We start from the raw sequence: 19,785 nt of genomic DNA on the forward strand, positions 1-19,785 counted from the left end.
TAGCGTAAGTGAGGATTATAACCCCTGTCAATTTTTTTTATTTTGCCATCTGTGTCCCATTGGGGAGATTTACCTTCATTTCCTGTCCCGTAGTCAAAACAGGAAGTGAGAGGAAATCCCTCCAAATTGGGGGAATCCCAGTTTGTCACCAGAACTAGTGTCCCCATTGGAAGATTTCCCCTCTATTGTTCTGATGTTAACCCAAAATTGGGGATTTTCTTTTACTTTCACTTTCGATGATAATGGTAAATTGGCCAGATAGTGTGTGAATCTCCCTAACAGCACATACAGCAATGAAAACGTACAGGTGTTCTAATTCCTCTCCAAAGGCTTGCCTTCTGGTTACACTTTTAATATCTACTGAAACAACAAAACAGCTAGTGGTCTAGCTTTTGTCAGATGAAGGTTGGCAACAATTCTGTATTTCTGTCAATACAAGTTTGTTGTGTAAGCCAGATTAGTGTATTGAGGTAGCTAGGGATGGGGGCTGGGGGATTGTTTAATTTACTGTTTTTAATGGGGAACATGTCTTTTTAACATGATGCTGTATTAAAAGGTGGCTGAATTATATGGATGGAGTAATACAGTTGCAAGAAAAAGTATGTAAACCCCTTGGGATTACGTGGCGTTTTGCATTAATTGGGCATAAAATGTGCTCTGAACGTCATCTAAGTCACAACAATAGAAGAACACAGTCTGCTGAACATAATACTACACAAACATTAGATGTTGCCATGGTTTAATTGCACATAACATGTAAACATTCACAGTGCAGGGAGGAAAAAGTAGGTGAGGCCCTAGCTTAATGACTTCTCCCAGAGCTAATTGGAGCCAGGAGTGAGCCAACCTTGACTCCAATCAGTGTGATGATATTGAATGTGTTGCTGACAGCTGTCCTGCCCATATTGCTACACTGAAACAGTTTTGTGAAGAGGAGTGGTCCAAAATTACTCCAGATCGTTGTGCAGGTCTGATCTGCAACTACAGGAAACGTTTGGTTGAGGTTATTGCTGCCAAAGGAGGGTCAACCAGTAATTAAGTCCAAAGGTTCACATACTTTTTCCTCCTTGCACTGTGAATGTTTACATGTTATGTGCAATTAAACCATGGCAACATCTAATGTTTGTGTAGTATTATGTTCAGCAGACTGTGTTCTTCTATTGTTGTGACTTAGATGACGTTCAGAGCACATTTTATGCCCAATTCATGCAAAACTCCACGTAATCCCAAGGGGTTCACATACTTTTTCTTGCAACTGTAGAAGTGAATACATACTTGCCTTTCTTGGTGGAAATGCTGATCAAGGCTCCTTGGTGCCTGTCACATATGTAAAGGCTTAAAATGATATTAAACCCAAAAGCAAACATTTTATTGCAGTTTCCAAATTCTTAGACATGATGGCTGCATTAGTTTTCTTTTTTGGGCTTTCTTTCTTCAATTTTTATATGGCAATCCTGCCAATAAGTCTGTTATTCTTCAAAAGATCAAGCTATCCTACAGAATGTATCAGCAACAGAGACGAGACAAATCATTTATCACTAACGGGTGCTTACAATGACCAGATTTAATGTAAAACCTTTTGCTGTAACTGCTTATAAAGTATTAGCTGGAGTTTGGATTGAAGTTGTTAGTGTAGTTAAATCTGCTAGTACATTTAACACTCCCCTCCTCCCAGACTGAAAATTCTACTGTCCAAAGGTGCCTCCTGTGCTCCTTCATCCAGAGTGGTGTGTACTGTCCTCATCACCAGATGAAAACCGAGGGGAAAAACCTAAATAAAAGAAAACTAATGCAACCACCACATCTAAGGATTGGTAAGCTGTAGTAGAGTACATTTTTTGGTTTAATGCTGCTTTAGGTCTCATTCAAATGATCTTTGCTGAAAAGGTGGAGTGACCGGTTTGAAATCTGATCATCCCCGCTAACAGTGTTCAAATAATCAGATGTAACAAGGCACTCATATTGGGTGTGGAGAAGAGTGTGGCTACCTTGGGCAGGACTAATGCAGACCACACATGGGTCGAATTCTGAACAAAGTTTCTTTAGAAAATTGGAAATTTCGTACATTTTGTAATCCTATGGTGCCACTGTTGATTTCGAAATTCAACCAACTAAGCCTTCCATTTCTCCTCATGAAAATAATTTTCTTTTCTTTCCAGGTCACAGCTTTATATTTCTTGCACGATTCTCCCATCATTGATTTGAAATTCGTTCGATTTTCAAAAACATCCAACTTACCCGATAACTCAAATTCGATGGTCACACGAAAATTGGTCATTTCTGTGACCCACTAATGGTGCAAAATTCGAAGAAAATTCTTAGAAAAGATTTTCGAAAGAAATTTCTTTCAGAATTCGATCCATGTATGGCCGGCTTTAGTGGTTCAAGCGAGTTGGCTCAGTTGGCCCCATAATGAAAGTTATCTTGTGGCACAGAGCTGTTCTGGACAGTAGAGGTGATGAAAAGCACCGTTTAGTGACTGCACTCAGGTGGAACTTTTTGGTTTAGTTGTCCAGAATGAAGGAAATGTTAACTTCAAGGGCTTGTGAAGACCACAGTGCATACAGTAACCTCTGTTACCACAAGGTACAATAACACGCTGTATACGTTTTAATAATTTTGCAGCTCAAGGCACATACACAATTTAAAAAAATAGCAAAACACAGTGAGCAGATCCACTGTGAAGGTGAACATTTCTTTATTTCTTTTTATTAAAATAATAAACATGTTATATCAGGACCGGGACAAAGGTGGGCAGGAGGGGCAGCTGCCCTGGGCACAGTTGTATACTGCAGGGATGGGGGCACTGTCATTCTAACTATATGACTGACAGGATTAGTGACAGCGGCATCATTACTTCTGTCAGCCAAGTGCTGGGAGCAGCCAGGAGAGAAGTAGAGAGCCAGGAGGCTTTGTTTTCTCCCCCCCCCCCTTCCTTCCATTGCAACTCCTGTATTCAGAAGCCAGCAGTAGTAATCACAGGAATAGAGGAGCTGGAAGGAGGGGGAGAGAGCACAGCTTCCACAGCCAAATGCTGAAGTATAATGCTTGAGTGTAGGGGAGAGCCGGGAGGATTCAGGACGGAGTTCTCTCTCCCTCCAGCTCATCCCTCCTGTCATTGTCTGTACACACAGCTGCTGGCTTATATCAGTGCTTGTTTACTAACCTCCCACCTGCACTTCTTTCTGTATTTTATACAGAAATGCTGGAAGTAGGATCCCCTAAGCCCGCATATAATGGGGGGTGCAGTTTTACATCTTTGCCCTGGGAGCTGCATGATCTTGCCTCAGCATTGTGTTTATAGTCACCTGTTCTGATCAATGGTATTGCACAGAGTGGCCCCAAACCTGCTCTTCTGGGGTTCCCATTCACCAATCTTGGCTCCTTTTTCTTCTTGGTGTGTCCCCATAACAAGCTGCTATAGGGCACATGTTTGCCCCTGAACTGTGTGTGTCTATGGATCCGCGCCCCTTAGACACACACAGCAGGACTTAGCTCACTCCCTGATTCTCTGTGTGAAGAGGAAGAGAGGAAAAGATGCGACTGTGTACAGCACTGGATCACTTCTCCCCTCCACAAAGGAAAGCTACGGTCATCAGCCTAGGACCAGAAAAAGGTCTGCATACCCTATACCCTCATCAAGGGTCAGCTCCTTTGAAGTAGGATGTCGATTATTGACACTCCTACATATACTTGTTTATTTGCAGCCATTTCTTCTGTAGTTGTTCCAAAAATTGCCAGATCAAAGAATTTTTTTCAGCTCTAGCAGCTGGGGTGTGGATCTAAAGTCTCACAGTGCAGAGCACAGTGAGGGGAGCTCGGAACTCTGATTGGAGAGAAGAGATAAATCCCCCTCCTCACGCTACCCAGGAATAATGCAGAGCTGTGGCTGTGAATCACAAGCTGTGTGTTGGAGCTCTCCTTCCCATCAACTTTTTATCTCTTGGTGTCAGGAAAACTTGCCAGAAGTGACTCCTGCTGATATCAGAGGAAGGAGGGGGCAGAGAGGAATCGCACTGAGTGCTTTGGATAGAGACAGGTACACAGTATAGAAGGATTTGCTTTGTACATATTTCATGTCTGAGGTGTACAACCACATTAAGCCTAAGCATCCTAAGGAAACGGTGCTTATCATGTACCTGATTGGAGGCCAAATGGTGAGAGGGCTTCCCTTGCTGCTAAGCCCCAGGCATCCCTGACGGTAAGGACAGGAGGTGCAAGGATCAAAGAAGCACGGGTCGCCTGCTGAGACTGCTTGCATGGATGTCCTAGCTGGCAATACAATAGTGCAGCAGGAGAGATCATGGTATCAACATCGTTTTGATGCAGGGATCTGTCTTTTGTTCATCCTACTGGCTGAGCAAAAAAAAAACAAACCTGTATTTGTATACCATGTTTTAGGCTGCTACTGGTCTAATAGGTAGAAGTTCATGCCACTGCAGAGAAGGTCTCTCAGGGGCCTAATAGTGGGGTTCCCCGTGTGTGTTTTTTTTTTTTTTATGTACTTGCTTTGTTGCTGTGCTGCTGCCCACCCCTTATGTTCAGTGCTTTCGGATATCTGAAGTAGCTATGAATATTAAGTCCTCTGTGTCCTGTAATGTATGATTTAATAAATTGTTCTCGGGACATAGATCTCTCTCCTATTGTTTGTGTTCCTCTTTGATTGCTACAAAATTGAGAGCTGAGCTGGGAGGAGTTATGCCTGGATGTGATTCTTGCCTGTTTTTTTTTTTTTTTTTGGCCAGTGTCCATTCACCTGAAGGTGGATCCACTGTGTCCTGTCATGTACTCCAAGTAAAGGATTTTACAGGTAAACCAAAAATCCTAATTTCTTTCATTTTATTGTAGGACAATGTAGAGCTCATGAGCTCCAAGAGACGCAGAGCCACTTCCCCCTCCAGCAGTGTCAGTGGTGGAGACTTTGATGACTCACCGCATGCTACAAGTACCCCAAACTCTGGCAGGAAAAGGAGGAGACTTGCTAATGTGGCAACCGTGGATCCAGTAAGTGGAGCAGAAAACCTACAGACTACTTTGTATACTACTTTTTTGTGTGACTGTTTTATTGTATTGATCATTGGCAGACTTAAATAGAAACACAAGAAATTCCCAAAGGACTTTATGAAATACATTAAAATACTGACTTTTTTTTTTACATTTTACTAAAGATATACATCCTAAAAAGTTCATGCAGAATAAAAAAAAAACCTTGATATTCATGTTTTCAACACTAATGAAACTTTAACTTAATCATAAACAATCAGGCAATTCATGAGTAGGTAAGCTCTTGCACAATACTCTTGACGCTTTTCGCGATACAGCACTCGTTTCCTTAGGAGATGCATAAACTTCAGAAAATGTCTGCAGGGAACAAATCAGGTTGTTGAAAAAAAAAAAAAATCACAATATAATTGTAGATCCAAAAAATACCAACAAGAACATTGGCTTTAAGCTGATCTAAACAAAATGTGATGTGTATATCAACGGGTCCCCACGATAGTTAAACACTGGTCCCACAGCAAGAAAAATGTGTGACTAGGTGTGTCGACTGGTTCCCATTTTCCTGGTCGGAGGTTGTTAGCAAGACCGAACTGACCAAAAAGGATCATACTAGCAAGTGGATAAAGGCCTTAAAAACGCCAGGGATAAAAAGAAACACACCAAAAAAAACACACAACACTGGAAATAAAGGACAACTGACACATGACACTGGGAAGGGAAAATGGCTAATTGGGCCCAATTTGGACATGTTCACTTAGGCTGGCCATACACTATACAATTTTCTGTCCAATTTCTGGCCAATTTCCTTTAGATTTACATTCAACTATGTAGTGCAAGAACCTGCCTAATTGAATACAATTGAAAGTGTTGTTTGTTTTGACCTCCTATTATATGGTTTTTGGTAAATCTAAACCAAAAATCTCAAGAAAATTGTATAATGTATGGCCAGCCTTAGGGATGTACTCACTTTTGTTGCCAGCGGTTTAGACATTAATGGCTGTGTGTTGAGTTATTTTGAGAGGACAGCAAATTTACACTGTTATACAAGCTGTACACTCAGTACTTTACATTGTAGCAAAATGTCATTTCTTCAGTGTTGTCACATGAAAAGATAGAATAAAATATTTACAAAAATGTGAGGGGTGTACTCACTTCTGTGAGATATTGTGTGTATGTATGATATATAAATATAAATAAAATAAAGATTCTAAACAAATAGGAGTATATTTATAAAAAAAAAAAGTTGCATAGCTATTAGTTCAGAAAACAGCTGATACATTATTCTTTGCAAATGGTGTTACATTGAATGTTCCCAGACTAGATTCTCTAAAGATGAAATAACAAAAAAAAAGAAAAGTATAATACCTCACCGACCATTATTTATTAGCTTCGTCTTGCTAGTACCGGGGTGGACCCCTTTTTGCCTTCAGGTCTGCCTTAATTCTTTGTGGCATAGATTCAAAAAGGTGTTGGAAACATTCCTCAGATATTTTGGTCCATATGGATATGATAGCATCACACAGTTGCTGCAGATTTGTCGGCTGCACATCCATGATGCAAATCTCTCGTTCCACCACATACTAAAGGTGCTATTGGATTGAAATCTGGTGACTGTGGAGGCCATTACATGATTGGAGCTTTGTGACATGGTGCATTATCCTGCTGGAAGTAGCCATCAGAAGATGGGTATGCTGTGGTCATAAAGGGATGGACATGGTCAGCAACAATACTCAGGTAGGCTGTGGTGTTTAAACGATGCTCAATCAGTACTAAGGGGCCCAAAGTGTGCCAAGAAAATCCTCCATACTATTACACCACCACCAGTCTGAACCATTGCTACAAAGCAGGATGGATCCATGCTTTCATATTTACTCAGAATTCTTGCCCTGCCATCTGAATGTCACAGCTGAAATCGAGAGTCATCAGACCAGGCAATGTTTTGTCTATCTTCTGTTCTCCAATTTTGGTGAGCTTGTGCAAATTGTTGCCTCTGTTTCCTGTTCTTAGCTGACAGGCGTGGCCCCCGGTGTGGTTTAACATGTTGTGCGTTCAGAGATGGTATTCTGCATACTTTTCTTGTAACGAGTGATTATTTGAGTTACTGTTGCCGTTCTATCTTGAACCAGCCTGCCCATTCTTCTCTGACATCAACAAGGCATTTTTGACCACACAACTGCCACTCACTGGATATTTTCTTTTTTTTTTTGGCGCATTCTCTGTAAACCTGTCTGGCACCAACAATCATGCCATGTTCAAAGTCACTTAAATCCCCTTTCTTCCCCATTCTGATTCTCTGTTTGAACTTCAACAAGTTGTCTTCACCACATCTAGGTGCCTAAATGCATGGAGTTGCTGCCATGTGATTTACAGTTGAACAGGTGCACGTAATAAAGTATCTGGTGTGTGTGTTATTTTTATATATATGGAAGAATACAACATTATGGCCAGTAGATGGAGCTGCTCACCATAGGAAATAAATACCTATTTACCATGTTTATTGGCTTCAATAATGGTCATATTACAGATTTTTCTCTCAACCACTTTTTTTTTATGAATGAAAATTCAACTTGTAGTTCAAATAGCCTTGATTGAGAACATTTGATTTTTGTCTCATTCACACAGAACAAATGTTCAAACAATTTGGCTGGACATATACCTTATATTTGTTTTTGTATAAATACACACTGTAGTGTGTTTTCCCCATGACATTCATTTTAAAGTGGCTATTTTTTACTTTATTGTTTGAAAGTGAAAGTAACACCTAAAATGTTAGTGGGCAGAAGGCATCTTTTATGTTGCCCTTTTCTTGTTTTTTATTTATTTATTTTAAATAAATTAACCTGCAGGGCTTTAGTAGTTGTCTCTTGTTATTGACTGCTGCATTTTTTTTTTGTAGATTGCAGTTTGCCATGAGCTGTACAACACAATTAGAGACTATAAAGATGATCAAGGGCGGATTCTATGTGAACTCTTCATTAGGGCACCAAAACGCAGGTAAGGTCATTTATTTTTGGGATTTTGTTCACGGTAGTTTTAATTTTTTTTCCACTGCCAACTCTGACTATTTCTAGGTTCAGACCTGTTAGAATCTGGCTGCTTCAACAATGGAATGCATGTCTCTTAGAGAGAACCTGTACTCTGCAGTATGATCTGCCATGAGGGTCTTATCAGCCCCCTTATGATAAAAATAAAGTCAAGAAAAAAGAAAAAGTTGAAGAGTTTAATAAAATGGGAAAAAAAATTAAAAGCTCCTGACCCCCACATACACACACATACCAATGCACATTAACAAAATGGTTGTGCCAAAAATATTGTTTACTGTTAACTCTACATAGATGAGCTGTGAAGGCTTATAAAGATTTGCCTGTAGACAATTTTTTGTGAACCGTAGTTTACCATTACAGCCACACACAATTTTAAAAGAGAAGTAAAACTTTTTTGGTGGTACTTCTCCTGTGGGTCATAGGAATGTACTTACTTTTGCTCTTCTGTGACCAACAATCAGCTATAGCCCTCTGTCTGCTGATGTGGCAGAGCCACTCCAGGCACTGGAACGATCCTGACCATGTGGCCAAAATCCACCCAGCTGCCTGACTGATAGCTGGTTATGGCTCTCAGCGTGAGGCTGAGAGAGGAAGCCAGATGCGCCGCCCCCTCTCCAGCTCGACAATCCAGAGAACACTTAAGGAACAGAGCGGAGAGCAGTGACTGACGGTCGCTGCTCTGCCCTTGAAGCAGACCAAGAACTGAGTGATTAGTGGGCATGTGATCACTCAGTTCTCGGTCTTATGCTGGCCATACACTAGTAGATTTTTGGACGAGAATAATCGTACAAATCGTACAAAAATTTGTGGTGCACCGAAATAAAAATTTTGGTGACGATACTGAAATTGAAAATTTAGGATGCACTTGGCCGAAAACTGAAATGTCTGCGTAATGTGGGGGTGGGGAGGCTCAATTTTTTTTTCTTATTTTACTTTTAATGTGTGTTTTTTATTTATTTATTTTTAACTTATGGTTTATTGCTATCGCATAGAGAACCAATAGTCCCCTTTGTAATAGCATATAAGTGACAGGTCTTCTTTGTAGGGAGGAGGGGGGGGGGCAGTGCGTGCAAGAAGGTGGCAGGAGAGGAGCAGTGTATACAGTGAGGGAACAGTGTATACAGACAGTGTCACAATTTTTTTGAGAGAGCTTTCTTTTGGTGGTATTTAATCACCTCTGTGTTTTTTATTTTTTGCTAAACAAACCAAAAACAACTGAAAATTTTGAAAAAAAAAAGTTTTTTCTTCGTTTTTGTTATAAAATTTTATAAATAAGTGATTTTTCTCCTTCACTGATGTGCGCTAATCAGGCTGCAGTGATGGGCACTGATAGGTGGCACTGATGAGGAGGCACTGGTAGGTGGCACTGATGGGCTTGGACAGGCATCACTGATGGGCACTGAAAGGCAGTACTCATATATGGCACTGATAAGCAGCATTCTTAGGCGGCACTGATAGGTGGCACTGATTGGCAGCACTGATAGGTGGCACTGACTGGTATTGATAGGTGACACTGAAAGTCAGCTCAGATGGGCACTGACATATGGCATTGATGTGCACTGGTAGGAACTGATATGTGGCATTGATGAGGCACTGATGGGCACTGGCAGGTGGCATTGATGAGCACTGACAGCTGGCATTGATGGACACTGACAGGTGGCACTGCTGGGGCTACACTGATCATCAGGGCACACTGATCATCAGTGCCTTGATGATCAGTGTACATGTCCCCTCTGAGGAATGCCGATTACCGGCTCTCCTCTCCTCTCGAGCTGTCAGTGTGACAGCTTGTGAGGAGAGAAATGCCGATAACCATCATTTCCCTATTTACATGCGATCAGCTGTGATTGGACACAGCTGATCACATGACCGAGCCGACGTCTTCGGCTCTTTCCGTTGATCGGTGATCTGCTGTGTCCAAGGGGCACAGTGCACCACCAATTGCCGCGCTGTGCACTCCCGGAGTCGTGCACGCACGATTAGAGTAGGAGGACGTCATACGACCTCCTCCCAGAACAAGAGAACCGCCTTGCGCCCATCATTTCCTTATATGGCGGGCGGGAGGCGGTTAAGGACCAATGTACAGTATCCTGCTTTAGAACATAATTTTTTATAGTTTATGCCTAAAATTTGCTTTCTGTTTATCTGACCTTTAGAAACCAGCCAGATTACTACGAAATTGTTTCACAGCCGATTGACTTGATGAAAATCCAGCAGAAACTGAAGATGGAGGAATATGAGGAAGTTAGCGTATTGACTGCAGATTTTCATCTGCTGTTTCAAAATGCCAAATCATATTACAAGGTGAACTTTAACTGAATTTTACATGCAAATGGTGTCACAATCTTACTCTTGGTAGAATTTAAAGTGGAGTTATGTTATCAGTTTTGCCGGAATGGATAACGAACAAGACCAAAATCTTCCTATTGGGGAACTTGCCGAAGAGGAGGAGCCAAAAGTGCCAGATAAGAACCCCAGAAGACCATTTGACTGCTCTGTGCAAAACCTTTGAACAGAGCAGGTAAGTATAACATGTCAATTACAGTGCATCCAGAAAGTATTCACAGTGCTGAACTTTGGCCACATTTTGCTATGTTACAGCCTTATTCCAAAATGGATTAAATTAATTTTTTTCCTCAGCGTTCTACAAACAATACCCCATAATGACAACATGAAAGAAGTTCGTTTTGAAATCTTTGCAATACATTAAGAATAAAAACTAAAAAAAACACATGTACAGAAGTATTCACAGCCTTTGCCATGACAGTCAAAATTGAGCTCCGGTGCATCCTGCTCCCACTGTTCATCCTTGAGATGTTTCCACAACTTGATTGAAGTCCACCTGTGGGAAATTCAGTTGATTGGACGTGATTAGGAAAGGCATAAACCTGTCTATATAAGGTTCAACAGTTAACAGTGCATGTCAGAGCACAAACCAAGCCATGAAGTCCAAGGAATTGTTTGTAGACCTCTGAGAGGATTGTATCAAGGCATAGATCTGGGGAAGGGTACAGAAAAATTTCTGCAGCATTGAAGGTCCCAATGAGCACAGTGGCCTCCATCATCTGTAAATGGAAGAAGTTTGGAACCACCAGGAATCTTCCTAGAGCGGGCCTCCGGGCCAAAATAAGTGATCGAGGGAGAAAGGCCTTAGCCAGGGAGGTAACCAAGCACCTGATGGTCACTCTGAAAGAGCTCCAGCGTCTCTGTGGAGAGAGGAGAACCTTCCGGAAGAACAACCATCTCTGCAGCACTCCACCAATCAGGTCTGTATGGTAGAGTGCCCAGACGGAAGCCACTCCTCAGTAAAAGGCAAATGGCTGCCTGGAGTTTGGCAAAAGGCACCTGATGGACTCTCAGACTATGCGAAACAAAACTCTCTGTTCTGATGAAACAAAGATTGAACTATTTGGCCTGAATGCCAAGCGTCATGTCTGGAGGAAACAAGGCACCACTCGCCACCTGGCCAATACCATCCCTACTGTGAAGTGTGGTGGCAGCATCGTGCTGTGGCGATGTTTTTCAGCGACAGAAACTGGGAAACTAGTCAGGATCGAAGGAAAGATGAATGCAGCAATGTACAGAGACATCCTTGATTAAAACGTGTTCCGGAGTGCTCTGGACCTTGGACTGGGGCGACGGTTCATCTTTCAACAGGACAACAACCCTAAGCACACAGCCCACATAACAAAGGAGTGGCTACGTTCAAACTCTGTGAATGTCCTGGAGTGGCCCAGCCAGAGCCCAGACTTGAACCCGATTGAACATCTCTGGAGAGATCTGAGAATGGCTGTGCACTGACACTCCCCATCCAACCTGATGGGGCTTGAGAGGTCCTGCAAATTAGAATTGGAGAATTTGCCCCAAAATGACTTGAGGCTGTAATTGGAGCTAAAGGTGCTTTAACAAAGTATTGAGCAAAGGCTGTGAATACTTATGTACATGTGGTTTTTTTTTTCATTTTTTATTTTTAATAAATTGCAAAGATTTCAAAATGAACTTGTTTCACGTTGTCATTCTGGGGTATTGTTTGTAGAATGTTGAGGAAAAAAATGAATTTAATCCATTTTGGAATAAGGTTGTAACAGAACAAAATGTGGTAAAATACTTTCTGGATGCACTGTATAAAAGAAAGAAAAAAAAAAAAAGTTTGCAAGCGCTTTAATGCTGTCCATATATCTTAAGTTTCGTGTGTGATCATGTGCTGAAAGGGAGGAGGATCAGAGTTCAGAGTGACTGATCCTTTGATTCATTCTATCAGAACAGATCATGTCAGAAGGCCTATGCTTTCTATTGCATGTTGCCAGCACGTAAAGGAGGCTGGTTAACGCATTTTCCTCAGTTTTATTACTCTTTATCTATCACAGATTCTTTGTTAACATTCAAGTATAGGTCCGCTTGTGTTCAAAGTTAACCTGATGTATCTTTTTTTGTTTTTTTTCTCTAAACTTGTTAGAAAGTTTTGTTTGTAACCTTTGTTAACTGAAGCATTTTACGGGGTATCTATTAAACTAGTCTCACTTTTGGAAAATAAAATGGCAGTTGGTCTTTAAGTCAGAAAAGTCAGGCTCTACTAACCAAAGTAAAACTAATCTAAGGCTAGGTTCACAGTTATGAAGTTTGTGTTTCATCTGTTTCTGCGTTTTTTGCCGCGTTTTTGATGTTTTTTCCTTTTTCTTCCGTTGCTGAGCACAATGAAATGCGTCAAACGCATCAAAAACACACTACATGTTTTTCTGCAGCATCTCCATTGAGATATATAGAACCAAAAACGCAACCTTTTGCATTTAAAAAAGTCCCTGACCCTTTCCAAAAACGGCACTGGGTGAAAACGCGGAGATGTAAACCTGTCCCAAAGGAAATCATGTCAAATGTACTGCTGTGCGTTTCTGCAAAATGCAGCAGAAAACATGTAGATGTGTACCTAGACTTAGAGAGGAGGCAGAAGCCAGCAAAGATATTAGCTGGCACAATGTGGTGTCTACTTTTGGCCAGACTGATAACTATCAAAATGGAATATGGAAACAGTAAATCGGATGTTAAAGGTTTGCAGTCCAGATCAGACTGTACAGACACTAGTGTGAGCTTTCCTTCCAAGCTCCTTACTGCTGCTCTGTGTGGATTATACAGTATATACTATCCTCTATTTCAAGTCCTGAGCTACTAGCCAGGCCTTAAGAGTAACTTGCTATTAGTTGCCCCGCCCCTAAATACGCCCTCGTAAATTATCTATTGAAATCACGCTGTTGAATGTTTTATGCAGATCCACCCCCAGGGTTAGTCTGTCCCCAGTAAGACCCACCCCCAGGTCAGTCTGTCCCCAGAAAAATGCTCCCACAGGAAGGGGGTAGCGGGGTAGGGAAGGGGGGCAGCTTTACAGGAAGGGGGGCAGTGGGATAGGAGGGCAGAAGTGGAATGGGGGGGTGTCAGGATGGGGGGGGGGGCAGCGTCACAGATGTGGGAGACAGTGTCACTCACTGGGTTGGGACAGTCCCACAGGAGGGTGCCAATGGGATAGGTGAGGGGCAGTGTCACAGGAGGGGGGCGGTAGGATAGGTGGGGGACAGCGTCACATGAAGGGGGCAGAGGGACAGCTGTCATCTGTCCAGCAGCGACTCCTCCAGATGGTGTCAGTGGATAGGATCTCATGCCAGGAGGGATAGCTGAGCCTTGGGTCCGCCTGGTTGTTGTGGTAGGTGGTGGGGGCGGCACTGTGCTGGAGGTGGGGCTGTCCACTGTCACGCAGGTGGCAGGACTTGGTGGCCCCGGTGACTCCAGTCCTTTGGTGGAGAGCACTGCCGCAGTTGAGGGTGACGTTCACGGGCTCCAGCGTGTGGCTGATCACCCTCCGATCACTCATCCAGTGGTGTGGTGGGTGTGGACCTGCGTGTCCTCGTGGGGCTTGCAGGACTCTGCTCTGCATGGACTCTGTGCATGGGGAGGGATGGGGGAGACTCTGGAGGTCCTGGAACACTGGGCTGGGCTCCATAGTCGCCCCCACGGTATTTCTACTCTCCAAGTGTGAGCAGGCAATTGGATATTTTGAGGCCTTCCTATGCATAATGAAACTCAGCAAGTTCATTCTATACACTGAGAAACAACTGAGGGAACGATACAACAACACACACTGTTTAGCTGCATATGAGCCAGGTTCTGCAGTAGCTTCTCTCATCCAAATGACACTAAAGCTGTGTGCACCACATAGGACACAGCAACAGTGATTAACACCCCCTGAAGTCCATAGAGCGCGACAGTCTAAGACAGGCAGTGGATCTTTTTGCATTTGCAGCAAGGATATGTGCCTGGTGCCATTTCCTTCAATTAAAATTCAGAGGCATACAGTAGGGAGGGGAAAGGGAGAAAATGGCACATACTGTTTTCCACCAAGCACCAGAGATGGGACAGAAACAGGTGATACTGGAGTTCTGATACTGTCACCCTATAGCCTGTGAGAATTTACTGCCAACACCAGAGAGCCATCTTATTTGCCAGTAATATATTTGTGCAGTTTATTGTATGTTTATGATGTACTTGTGCTTAAAAAAATGAATGACAATGAAGCAAATTAATGATGATAAAGCCTGTTTGTTCACAGAATGTCTTCTTTTGTTTTGTGCAGTTGACAGTTATGCTCTAAGGTCCCTGTGTTAAAATGCAATAACATTAGACATGTCAGTGGTTGAATCATTTCTATAAAGTAGGCCATACCTTACTGTTCATAAGAGCTTTAAATCTTTACATAAAAATAAAAAAAATGAAAATACTTATACTTCATTACTTCCATTCTGCCCAACAGTCTGATACGCCAGAATATAAAGCTGCTTGTAAACTGTGGGATCTTTATTTACGCACAAAAAATGAATTCATCCAAAAAGGTGACTGCGAGGAAGATGATGAAGAAGATGATGCTCAAGATACTGCAGAAGGAGAGGTACATTGTAAAAGTCTAGGCATGCATATTTGTCATTGTATTTTATTTAAAGTGGACTTCTGTAGCATATTATACATTTTATATTTTTATTTCAGGGCTGGTACACAACAAAATACGTACAGGAAAGGCATGTCCTATATGCATTTCCCACACTACCTTTGCAATCTGCTGTGGGTACCAGTCGTCATTGGCACCCCAAACGCAGAACACAAACACAGTGCTTTTGCAGGCACCAGATCATCATTAAACATGTCATACTTACCTTCTCTGTGCAATGGTTTTGCGCAGAGTGCTCCGATTCTCCTTTTCTTGGGTCCCCTGCTAGCGCTCCTGGCTTCTTCCCCTCACCACGTGCCCCCATAGTAAGCCCATTAGCATACTTGGCTCAACTCGGCCCCATACCCCACTCCTTCCTCATTGGCTCTGATTGACAGCAGCAGCAGCCAGTAGGTCCCGATGGTGCCTCTAAACCAATGAGGAGAGAGAGAGAGCGGAGAGAGCTTCTGCTTTTGGGCACAGCGCTGGATTGAAATCTGGCTCAGGTAATTATAGGAGGGATTGTTGGGGGGGAGGGGGGTTGCTGCATGCAGAATTTTTTTTTTTTTTTACCTTAATGCATAAAATTTAAGGTAAAAAAACCTTCTGAATTTATAACCACAAAGTTTTAAAAAATGTTAGACAAGAGGAACACTTGTATGAATCTCTGAGAGCATGGATGTTCAGTTTGTATCACCTGACGCCCGGGACATGTAATTCCGGTTGCCGGACAGGTAGTTTCTTTTAACCTTTAGCCCTGCTGCGGGCAAGAAGCAGGGCTCACCTGTCAGGTGGAAGCATTTGGGCGGCTGTTGATTGCTTCCACACAACCCCCTACAGTTCCAGCCTCCTCCGCCGCCTGGCCAAACCCCCCCCCCCCGCCCCACCATCCTGTGCGCTGTCTTACGGGCTCCGCTTGCCCATCTGCGGGCCTGGGGCCTTTTCAGGGAGTGCCAGTGGGTAGAGGGGAGGGAGGAGAGCAGACACTTGCTCCCCTCCCTTTCTTATCCTGACCCGGAAGTGACGTTATGACGTCATTGCGGGTTCCTGTTGAAAGAATGTAATGCGTTGCGATGTGAGTACATCGGAGACATCCAGTGTCTTTTAGACCCTGGATTTCTCAATAAAGAGAACCTGTAACAAAAAATCCCCCGCTCCCCTTCCCTGCTAGTTCCTGGGTGCGGTGCTGGAGACATGCAGGGAGGGGAGGAGGAAATGAACAGCTCAGTGTTGAATTATTTAATGTTTAAGCTGCCATAAAGCCCCTTTTTGTTTTTAAAAGCTCCATACATTCCTAAAATCACCTCCAATTTAAATATGGTTTTGGGTTAAAATGTATTTTTTTTTTTTTTTTTTATCTGGACAAGTAGATTGTCATGAGGGACAAGTAGATTGGGACCCCAATTTTGTCCCTGGACAAGTATTTTTTTTTCAAAAATTTCCATTTTATATTCTTGAATAGACAAAAGAGCACTTTGTGTGTTTTAATAAACATCCATCTATTTGAGATTAGAGAGTAAACTTTTGTGTGAATTCTTTTTTTTTTAGCCCTCTCAGAATTATTTGAAGCCAATTCTGGAACAACTTTTGGAATCTCTTACCACTGCCACAGATCCCAATGGCAGAATAATCAGTGAACTTTTTCAGAAAGTCCCTTCTAAGGTGGTAAGTAGCAAAGAATCTGTTACATGATGGTAACATGGTTTTACTCAACTAAACTGGAGTGATTTAAAACAATATGGGCCCTTCATACTACTGTGATGCAGTAATGCATGTGTGGTATTGTGTATTCATTGTGCATAGTGTTAGGCAGTCCATTTATTCTGAATAGGCTGCTAGAGCTCTGCAGTGTACTGTAATGGGACGTGGAACAATTTTTCAATGCAGTACAGTGTGCTTTGTGTTGCAGCAAGGTGCAGTAAAAAAAAGTTTGTTTTACCACAACACACCAGTGTAAATGGGCTCTAAAGTGATATGTATTAAAGTGAAACTGCAGCTAAAAACAGATCTGTTATAAACACCACAGGATTTAAGGGAATGGTATAGCACCTACTTCTGTTCTAGAGATAATACAGACACATTTATTTTCTATGGGTTCAAATTGAGAACTAGAGGCTCCCAATGGCTCCTGCTGCTGTGTCTCAGCCCATAAGGAGGGAGAGATCCAGGAGAGCTGCTGCTCTTGTGCACATCGCTGGGTGAGGAGTCTGAGGGGGGAGCTGCCCACTGAAGGTTTTTACCTTCCTGTATAGAATGGATAAAGGTAAAAAAAAAACCCTTTCATGTTGTAATTGAATGTTATTAAAGGTTACCCTTCCTTTTCAGTCTGCAATACTGCAATTTTCTGTACAATGCAGATAAATGTGGCAACTTGGAGGCGTAAAGGCTATAAAAAGGATGTTATACTTACCTGCTCTGTGCAACGATATTGCTTACCTCCTCTTTGGCAGTCCCCAGCCGGCACTGCCACTGTCCTCCTGATTGTCCCCACAGCAAGCTGTGTGCTAAGGGGGCACCCATGCTGGTGTACTACCAAGCCAGACTGCATGCATCCAATGACCCACAGAGCGCTGGCAAGCTATGCCCTCTCTCCCTCCTCACAGGCATTTGACTGGCAGCAGGAGGTGCCTATGGCTCCTGCTGCCCTCACTGTCCCCTGTGAGACCAGGAAGAGAGATCTATTGTGCAGCTGGGACAGTGCTGGAGCAGGGAGAGGTGTCCAGATAGTGTTTAGGTTTGGGGGGTTTACAATTAGTGGGACTTTTGTTTACCTTATTGCAGGGAACACAATAGGGTAAATTTGTTTCCAGTTTAGACCCACTTTAGGGTGTTCGGCAAACCACTTAACACTGACTGGTGTACTTCCAATGTATAGTTTTTTTCTAATGCTGTAAAATCTTCATCCCAAAAGGAAAAAAAACTGTTACTGTGCTTTGCGGCCACCATGGAATTATACCCCCAAGTGAATGGGACTGTTCTGCAACAGCCCACAATATGTGCTGTTGTCTGGTATTTAAGGGGTTAAAACAGGCAAAAGCGAGGTGATACAATGCCTCATTTCATTTCGGTACAGTGATGCATGACGCGCAATTGTCGTTCAAATTGCAACGGCACTGAAAGCTGAAAATTGTCCTTGGCAGGAAGGAGATAAATGTGCCCGATAGGCAAGTAGTTAAAGAGTGTTATCTGGAGTTTGGCTACTGCATCTAAATCTGATAGTACATCTAACACTACCCTTCCTTCAGATTAACAATGTTGCTGTCCAAAGGAATCTTTTTTGCTGCTCCATCCAGAGTGTAGACACCCGAAGGCCAGATTCACATATGTGCGGGCCGTGATTTGTTCGGACCTGAGAGCCCGTTTATTTGAATGGACTCCTGTGCCCTGGGACATGCAGGGAAGAAGTCGCAGCCCGCACGGGAACCAAGGTCCCCAGTGCGGGCTGCATGCCATTAGAATTAATGGCACCTGTCCGCGGGTCCCGCATTCCTCTGTGTAGGTGGTGCAGCTGCAGGTATTTGTGCGGTTCCCACAGCGGCACCACCTGCACAGATGTGAACCAAGCCTAAGACAGGAGGTGTACTACTGAGCCAGTCACCAGGTAACAATAAAGGAAAAGGTTAAAAAAAGAAAACTTGTGAAGCAACAACAACATTTAAGGATTGGAAAGTTGCAGTATATTACATTTCTGGATTTGGATTTAATACCGCTTTAATATCTATGTGTAGCAAAAGACACCCTGATGGTTATTTACTTGGCAGCTAAGCATGTCTGGATTTTTTTTTTTTTTACGCTAGCAGATCATGTTTGGTTGGTAATTGAGATTGGTCTTGGGCTATCTTCTTACATAAATAATAAAAAAGTATACCTGCGCTAAATGCACTCTGTCTGGTGAAAGAGCTGCTAACACCAAAATGCAGGCAACATATAAAATAATAATGAAAAATGAAAATGTAGCGCAAGTCATACCACTGTTGCACAAAATATAATGACAAATTAAATTCAAGTCCTCAAGAAAGTCCAATAAATGTGACTGTATTAGATGAAAACCATATCTTCAAAAAGTGATGTGCTGCCAATAGGAAGAAAAAAGATAATCCTCCACCATCACCATTCACAGCCTCTTAACGGAAAATATGACCATAGATGATGCGGTCGAAAACAGCATATATGGAATAACAATGGACATGTTAGATCCTTGATCTTCTCCCCCATAAAAAGGCAGTTCCACCGCTAATGACTCGTTGATACAGATCCAGTGTTACGCCTCAAAGATAATGGGATGTATACAGAGAAAACAAAAGCTCCTCTATAGTGTAGTATTTAAAATAATCCGAAGTTTAATAAAAGTATTGCATTTACACACATAAGATGAATTCAGCATGTGAGATCATAAAAGTTTCCAACCAACAAGATGACTGCGGTACGTGGTGCGATGACTTCATAAGCTGTAGCTCCACCCTACGTGTTTCGGCACAAGTAAACATAAGGGGCGTGGCCTATGACGCCCATCATGACATAAATAGTCAAAGGGCGGAAACCAGCCTGTGACATTTGCGCTTCACGAACTGGAACAATAGATGGATAGCCAGGACGGATGTCATAACGACACCATAACAGAAAGCCTATGAAGCTTGCGTTCCACAGACCGGAACTACAAATATATGAGCAGACCATGTATCAAATCGACAACATAAATAAAATATAGGCCAAAATGAAAATAACAAGTTATAAAAAAATTTTAAATTACATAAAAAATACTATATTAAACAT

The 19,785-nt window shown here is 42.5% G+C and overlaps 1 protein-coding gene across 8 annotated transcripts in view; it reads left to right on the forward strand.

The window, feature by feature from the left end:
* Positions 1-19,785, forward strand: part of PBRM1 (polybromo 1) — a 149,182-nt gene that overhangs the window by 14,561 nt on the left and 114,836 nt on the right. For all 8 annotated transcript variants that reach the window (XM_089681922.1, XM_089681917.1, XM_089681918.1 and 5 more), the window contains exons 2-6: positions 4,849-5,004; positions 7,898-7,995; positions 10,202-10,349; positions 14,842-14,976; positions 16,561-16,677. In XM_089681922.1, coding sequence (XP_089538048.1) covers positions 4,864-5,004; positions 7,898-7,995; positions 10,202-10,349; positions 14,842-14,976; positions 16,561-16,677 — 639 coding nt within the window. In that variant the 5' untranslated portion in view covers positions 4,849-4,863. The remainder of the gene's footprint in view (positions 1-4,848; positions 5,005-7,897; positions 7,996-10,201; positions 10,350-14,841; positions 14,977-16,560; positions 16,678-19,785) is intronic.

The sequence above is a fragment of the Staurois parvus genome, unplaced genomic scaffold (genome assembly GCF_062004578.1).
Source record: "Staurois parvus isolate SC_StPar_1 unplaced genomic scaffold, SC_StPar_1.0 ptg000282l, whole genome shotgun sequence".
In the NCBI taxonomy this organism is placed as follows: domain Eukaryota; kingdom Metazoa; phylum Chordata; class Amphibia; order Anura; family Ranidae; genus Staurois; species Staurois parvus.